Genomic DNA, 7,967 nt, shown 5'->3' with positions numbered 1-7,967 from the left:
CCCATTGGAGATTTAGCCAATGTATTATTCGGAACCCTTAGTCAAAAGGACGCCGAATATTACGATTCGGAACTTGATAAACTTTATACAGATAGTAAAAGTTTAGCCGTACACCTAGATAAAGAAACAACCATTGTAAAAGGCATTGTTAAAGACTTTTCCAATTATCGTGATAGAATTCAATCATTCATAAATGTAACCACTGAAGCAATCTATCAGGTTATAGATAAGATAGAACAGCGACAAATTCAACTCAGTACAGCAACTTTATTATCTGAACTTGTAACTGAATACGGGGAATTAACACACAAACTCAGAAGTTTAATCAACAATGGAATCCAAGGAAAATTGGACCCCACATTGCTAAATTCAGTAGACTTAGTAACAATTCTAAAAAGCATTGAATGTAAATTTGGAGCTGAAAGGATGCTATTTCCTGCCACGAAAGAATCAGCCTTCCTATATCAACGAGTCATCGAAGTTAATATTTTTGTCTTACATGATACACAACTTTGCTTTGAAATGAAAATTCCAATTCTTGAACCAGAACAATATAACCTTTATCAACTAGTACCAATCCCCCTTATTCGGGACAAACTAATGTATGTAGTTAGCATAACTGTTCGATATATACTACTAGACAGCACAACTAAATACTACAGCCCTGTCGAGTCTATGGATATTCACAAATGTAAAATCTTCGAGAAAATCCGAATTTGTGAAAGAACGACTCCAGTTCTCACTTCATCATTTCAAGACCAATGTATAGCGCAAGCAATTCATATATTCCCAGAAAGTAGGAAATATCAAATATCCATCATCAAAATTCTAAATCCCATCTGGATACAACTTTACTCTAAACGTGTAAAGAAGAAGAAGATATTTTAATTCATCACATATCTTTAGAGCACTTGCAAATTTATTCCAAATCATTGGACGAAATATCTAGAGACGCAAATAACATAGCCACGCACGTAAGAAGCGCGACGCGAACCGAAACCATCTGGACCACACTTAAAATTATCAACGTTAGTTTAATCCTACTAGCTCTATTATATGTATTATGCAAATTAAAAGTCTGGAAACTCATAAGTTTATGCTTCAAACCTTGCAATCAGTATGTAAACTGTTTCAATACAGGAGGTACCCACGTTTATAACGAAAATGTAACGACACCGTCACCTCAGTATTCTGTCAGGTTCACATCAAAACCTCAAAATGAGCAAGCATTCACTGTCGAGGAAGTTAGCGACGAACCCGTACCAATTTATGTAAAACCGTCAAAGCGTAAAACCGTACTCAAACCAATCTTGTAAAAAGAACATACCTTACCAAGGTATATTCTTTTAAAATAAGGAAGGGGATGTTATGCGAGACTACCAGACTTATCTATTCTCTATAGATAAGTCAGACAAATAGATGAGTCAGAACTCACGGGCTTTCTCATCTACTAGACTAAGGCAAAATTACTCACCGGTACAGAGATTTCAGATTAAAGTCCAACCCTGCGAAAACTCCGACCTCCACGTCATTCCCTATCTCTAAGGGCTAGTGTCATCCATCCCCACCAAACTTCCATAGTTGTACTCTTATATAAGGCCCTGCGAAAGGGCGCAGACAGAGACAGAGACAGAGACAGAGAAGAAGCTACAAGTAGCCCGTCAGTCGACTCGTTTGTTACAAAGTATTTCGTCGTGTACAAAATCGCTTGTATTCTTGCTTGGCGACCTATTCCCAAATAAACCTAAGTTGTGCTGGAAGAGTTTGGAGTTTATTCGAGGATACTCTTCATCTACCCCTTCCTGCGGCATAACAGTAAAACGGAAGCTTCAATCTTTAAATCTACGGTAGTTTTAATCAGGAAAAGAAATTTTCAAAGTTTTCACGGACGTTTGAATGTATAGCATTTTCGAGAAAAAACGCGTCTTCAGATTCTCACCCCAAATATTATGAAAAAAATCTTCGAATAAAATTAATGGTGGAATATGAAACTAGCCACTTGTAGCTTTAAAATGAGTTCAAATTTATTGTTATACGAATCATTTTTTTTTCGAAATTACTACAGTTTAAATAGCAGGAATTTTTTCCGAGAATCGGATATTTAGTGTTCAAATAATTCTTCGATCAACCGTATATTTTCGCAAAGAAGAAAGTTACATACTACTTACAAGGTAATTAATAACGGGTATATTTGCTTTTGCTTTCAATTACTTCAAACGTTCTATTTGATAAGGATTTATACATGGTGTTCGATAACAGGTGAGAGAAAATTTAAGTCATGGTTCTCCATCACCGCCTCCACTCGATAATTCCATAGGTCGGATATTAGAAAAGCGGATTTTAACGAGAAGACAGGCTCAATGTTGTCCAACGATTAAGTTGTAAATCTTTAAAACACTTTCACCTCGTTGAGGTCCCAAATGACACCTGAGGTAAGCAGGTATCTTTTTCTTGATATGTGACTGTCGCGCGCCCTGTCACACCAGATTAAGACTTGTCTCTGTGGTAAAGGTCTTGTTCAATGAACACGGATATTTGTTGTAAGGATTTATTTCAGGACGGACAACTGGCAGAGTGACGTCTAGACTGGTAGCTAATGACTGACTGACCAGGTTTCCATCGCCCTGTCTACTTATACTTCTCTCTGTCCTTTGTGGAAGGGAAAAATCTCTTCCAAATAATGCTGGTGTCCTCCAGACCTTACGCACGTAGGGCTCTTCCGGTCGTGGACGACCGCTGCCCTCTTGTCGAAGGTCCTTCGGCACTCCACGATTTATGGTACCCGTGTGCAGCTATTGAGACTGTGACAAACTCGAACTAAAATCATGCTAGGGTCTGAAACTAAACAGTTCTCTCAAAAATAGCTTTGTCTAGTCACGTATACCATAAATCGTATTCAGCAGTTTTCTAACTTTCTCTAGTCCCTACATCTCCCACCCTTACCCCTTACTTTTCCCTTTCTGCGACACTGTCCCCCCATTTCCGGCGGTGAGCATCCCCACGCTTCTGCCATGGCACGGTCACGTGACGCGTTTTGCCTCTGTCGAGCATGTGTCACGATGTCACGTGTGACTAATCCGGTATTGGCAGAGAGAGGGTAACTTTCCCCTAAATTTCGAGTCAATTCCCCTGATCTGGCGACACTGATGGGAGCCGAAAGGAGAGACCTTCCGAGACAGCTCGCGGGGTTAAAACCTTTTCGCCTTCGAATACACAGGGTTTATTGACTGTCACAACTCGCGTGGCTGCTTGACACGCCGTGGTTATTGGTTTCGAGCCGTTGCCACGCGCGCAAATACGCACCAAACGGATGTGCATCCATAAGGATACGCACGTATAAAGGTGCAAACACCACGGGCTGGTCTTGCGCTCGCAACTAGGGACATGCATTACGGTCACGTAGCAATATTCAAATAAACCGCGACAGAAAGCAGCCCAGCATAATAAGTTTCTGGCTCCCCTTCATCTATCGGTCCGTTCTTCACCCCCCGCATCAGCACGGGGAAAAATAATCGGGGACGGGGGTGGGGGTTTGCTCTCGGCACGGTGAAGCTTCCGACGGAAAGCGGAGAAATATTGCGATCTTCGACGTTTACCAGGCCGCACCCGTGGAAACCCGAGGAATTCGAAAGGAAATTACTCATGGACGGTGATTTATAAGTAATACGGCAGATATTAACGCATGGATGCACCGCATTGTTGTACTATGAAAATAATTTCAGTCGTGCATTATTTAAGAGATCTCGGGGAAATTGCAGCTCGTTTAAGAACGATTCCATGCCCGTTTCAGATGATTGCCGATTAACTTTTTATGATCGGTGAATGGAATTTTAGTTTTGTTGCTTTTCAATTTGCGTTTGGACACGTTGCAATGATTGCGAACGCTAAGGAAACATTGCCCTAGAATCTATCAAGTTTACAGTGAACGAAATTTCTGGACGAACCTTACTGGTTTCAATAAAACATGTTAAGTAATTTTCAAATTCAAGTGATAGATACTTAACACATCTTGCGCGAGAAGCGACTAAAGTCGCTTTTCACGGATTATCGATGGGTTTTTGTGATCGATGTGTTATTACAATAAAATCGCGCGTTGCAAGAATGAATGCAACACGGTAAGACTTTGGCGGCAAAGTACCCGCGCAAGATGTGTTAAGAAGTTTCAAATTTATAATATAATTTCTAATGTTTTGTAACAGTAAATAACATAATGTGATATGTCGTTGAACTCGTCTCTGAAAATGCTATCGTATTATGACAAAAAAAATATGGTCAATCCATTTAAAAAAAGTAATTTGACTTTGAAATTTCCCTCCCCACCATTCGAGTCGTGGAAAAAATGACACCATACGATTGTTTCCTTCATACCAAACAATTTTTATAAACAAATTTTTTTGGAACTTCAGTGCGTCACGAAATATTTCCGTTTTCAGATAAACGAAACACCCTGTATAATAATTTAACGTAAAGAAACGTGGCAAAATTTGTATGGAAACAGTTCAATTATCACAACGACTATATGCTGTTATAAAAATTACACGTCAAATATGTTATAACCAAGTGTTCGGTTGCGGATTTCAGAAGCGATACGCGGACGATAGTTCCACCCAAGGTCGTAAATCTTGGGCCCGGTTTTGGGCAGCCTTTCCAATGGTCGAGTGATTGGACTGCTTAGGAAGCGCGTTTCGTCCCAGACCTGCTAGAGGATTCGTCAGAGTAAGCCTAATATAGCAGGCCTTGGCTTAGACGCGTCGGATCTCGTCGAGTGTGATCCGTTTTTGTGAACGATTGCGAATAGCGTTTAGCGTCAGATCTCGACCGATGCGATCCGTTTGCGACTAAACTGAGAACTGGGTATCACGATTTTCAGAGTAAAACTCAAAGTTGTGAAAGTCGGACTTCCCCTTCTGCAGTCATGTTTCGTGAGGCTGTTGTATGTATCGAGAGGGTGGTTCTCAAGGAAGAGGAAATGCACTGATTGGTTCTGCCGAATGCTGCATTACCCAATCAGCGCATCCTTGATGATTTGTCACCCTGTTTAGGTGAACTAAGTGGGCCTTGCCCTGGAGAGCGTAAATTGATACCGGTCTGTCAACAAGGCTAACCCTCGACACTTCAAAACAGTGGCTTTTGGTTTGGGTGATCCTTCGTAAGGACTTAATTTATGACGTCTCGTAACCATAGGAAGTGAAAACAAACAAAAGGCAGGGTATGGCTCGAACGGTCGCCACATGTTGCACCGTGCCTAATCGTTGAAGGTGATCACTTAGTCACGAGCGTATCATAAATAATCGTCCGAAGGCAAACCCCACTTGTACGGTTCTTTTGCAACGGAACACAAGTGTAAACGGTGTGGACACTATCGACCTCGCTGTTAATGCCATCACGCTAAAATAAACTGAAAATAAAAAAAATTATAATATTAATAACTTTTTCTGCGCACAATATATCTATCAATACATAAGTCTAAGTCTAGATTGTAGTACTTCCATATAATACAATTCTATTCTGAGTTTCTTAATGTTAACCGTGATATTATCCAACTAACTATTCATGCAATAAACAGAATGAGAAGTTATTGATAAGTATAATTAAATTTCCAATTAATGACAATTTTCATACAAATATTATAATTAGAGTGCAAAAAGATAAGATTAGAGTGCATAAGATTTCTATGAAATAGAAACATTCATCTCTATCGGTATAATCTTAGATGTAATTTCACCAAATTATATTTTACATTTATTTCAGTATTAAGACCAATGGAAAGTGAAATAAAAATATTGAAAAGAAATATTAACACCATTATAGTCTGTTGCTTGTGCTCGGAGAAAGGGCTGTGACTGTGAATGAACTGTGTTGTGACTGTTCGAAATTCAACAACTCGTGAAAACATGGTAGAACGCATAAGGAACGCTTGCGCGGAAATTCCCGCAGATATGCTTCTGTCCTGTGTACAGTCATTTGAAGAAAGGATCAATAAGAGTAATTGAAGTTGAAGGTGAAGGGAATTATACGTGTTCGGCAACCACAGCGATTTATTCTTTATTGAGAGAGGTATCCCTTTGAGGAGTTACACACAAGAAGCTCTTAGCGCGCGTCCGCTCGCGTTTATATACGTGCGCTGGGTCGAACATTCTAGATGTCCGACGTTTGAACTCTTTATCGGAGTCGCAACCATCAGCTATTTTGCTGACGGATTAATGACCGTTGGCTGATGCGTTTACGTGTTCGCACGTCGCTGAGTCCTCGCGGCCTCGCGGATTTGCTTACGCGAATACATGTTCTCGGTTTCTTTCCTAGCTTTCACTGTCAGCTGTTTTTGCTGACGGGTTAACGGCCGCCACAAAGGTCAAAATTTCGAACACTTACTCTAATTAAGTGAACAGTAAGAGGCAAGGGGACTCACATTAAAAAAGCACCTCGATTTGTGACAGGCAAGGGAACTCACTTAAAACAAGCACCCCAAAGCGAACAGAAAAATACTACGTCCACGTCGTTGTTCCCGGGTAACGCTAAAAGTAGTTTTTGTTTCATTGATAAACAAACCAATGGATTTGTCCAATTGCTTTCGATTACAGCCACGTCTGTGAAAGAAATTACACCAATAATATCAAATCAATGGAGAACCAAGATTTGCTATAAAAAAGGGGTTTCCTATTGAAGACTTTGAGATAAATCCCTCTCCCACCCCCCAGGAGGTGTATTTCTCGAGATATCCCCAATTTTCAACGATTTTTTACCCATTTTGATTTTTGTCGATTACAGCGCCATCTATGAACCAAAATGCAAAAACTCGTAGGTCAAATTGGGGTACTTTTTTCTGGAGAATCCAAAACTGCAATAAAAAATGGGGGTTCCCATTTAAGTTTTTTATCTTCCCCCAGGTCGAATTTGGTATCATTAGGTGTCCCCCTTCGAGACGAACAACTTTCACTACCCACTTTTTTTGATCTGATGCATAGTTCTCGAGATATTTCAATGTCTTCAGATAAATTGACCACCCTGTATATGAAATTATGTTTCTTGAAAAAATCAATACGTACATCACATTATATGATATTTAAGTAATATTTTCAAAAACATCGAGCTAAATTTCTTGAACTAAAAAGACGTGGCAGCCATTTTCCCAAAGTTATCTCTGCAAAACTCCTTTTGTGGTACCAGAAATGTTTCCATAGGGTTTCATTTAATGCACATATAAAGAATTCATAGGTATTATAAATGCCAATCGTTTATCACAGAAATGTCACAATATACTAGACAACAATTATAAATAAAAGAACATAAATGTCCTATTTAAAACCTAGTGCATTTAAAACAGAGTGCGTCTATACAAAAGTGGCGCTTGCAAATAGTATGCAAATTAAATAGTGCAATTTTTGGACTTGAAGAGCTTAATCGAACCTATACTAAAGAAAGTACAATTTATTTGGCAACTCCAATTGTCACGAACAAACAAACCATCACATGTCAAACGCGTAGCACATCCAACAGTTTCAACCATTGTTCGACATGGCTGGAAACGAATACTTGTCAGCTGTTAACAATTAGAAACGAAATTGCATTTTTACAGTGGACACGTGAAATTTCTAGTTTTCCATTTTTTTAAATGCCCAGTTCTTTCTAGATATATCTTTGGGAATGTCCTTTTCCTGTTTTGTCATTCATTTGACATATTCTTTATATTTCTCTGATATTGAATATAAAATCGATTTTGATAAATGAAATTAATATAATAATTATTAATATTTTTATTATTAATTTTATATAATATATGTATATAATAATGTCTATCTCAAAATTGTGTCTCCTTTTCAATATTATACTTTAATCATAAGTACAAGGTGTTGTTACAAAATGGACGATCATCCATCAAGATGTCATAGATAATTTTATCATTCCAGTTTGCCTCCTGTGTTAACATTTACAGATCTAAATCTGTCGCAATGCAATACACGTAAGTC

The 7,967-nt window shown here is 38.9% G+C and overlaps 1 protein-coding gene across 1 annotated transcript; it reads left to right on the top strand.

The window, feature by feature from the left end:
- The first annotated feature begins 441 nt into the window (after positions 1 to 441).
- LOC143363486 (uncharacterized) lies at positions 442 to 1,558 on the top strand. The gene is made up of 2 exons (XM_076804062.1): positions 442 to 796; positions 1,034 to 1,558. Exons 1-2 carry the CDS (start codon positions 762 to 764, stop codon positions 1,314 to 1,316), a joined length of 318 nt encoding a protein of 105 aa, XP_076660177.1. The 5' UTR covers positions 442 to 761; the 3' UTR covers positions 1,317 to 1,558.
- The last annotated feature ends 6,409 nt before the right edge of the window (positions 1,559 to 7,967 follow it).

The sequence above is a fragment of the Halictus rubicundus genome, unplaced genomic scaffold (assembly GCF_050948215.1).
Source record: "Halictus rubicundus isolate RS-2024b unplaced genomic scaffold, iyHalRubi1_principal scaffold0049, whole genome shotgun sequence".
NCBI lineage: Eukaryota > Metazoa > Arthropoda > Insecta > Hymenoptera > Halictidae > Halictus > Halictus rubicundus.
The sequence above is the reverse complement of the archived record's forward strand: the minus strand, read 5'-3'. Positions and strand labels throughout refer to the sequence as shown.

Coding starts and splice junctions, on each gene's coding strand:
- LOC143363486 (XM_076804062.1), top strand. CDS start 762: ATGTATAGCGCAAGCAATTCATATATTCCCAGAAA. Junction 797..1,033: donor AATTCATATATTCCCAGAAA/GTAGGAAATATC, acceptor TATCAACGTTAG/TTTAATCCTACTAGCTCTAT.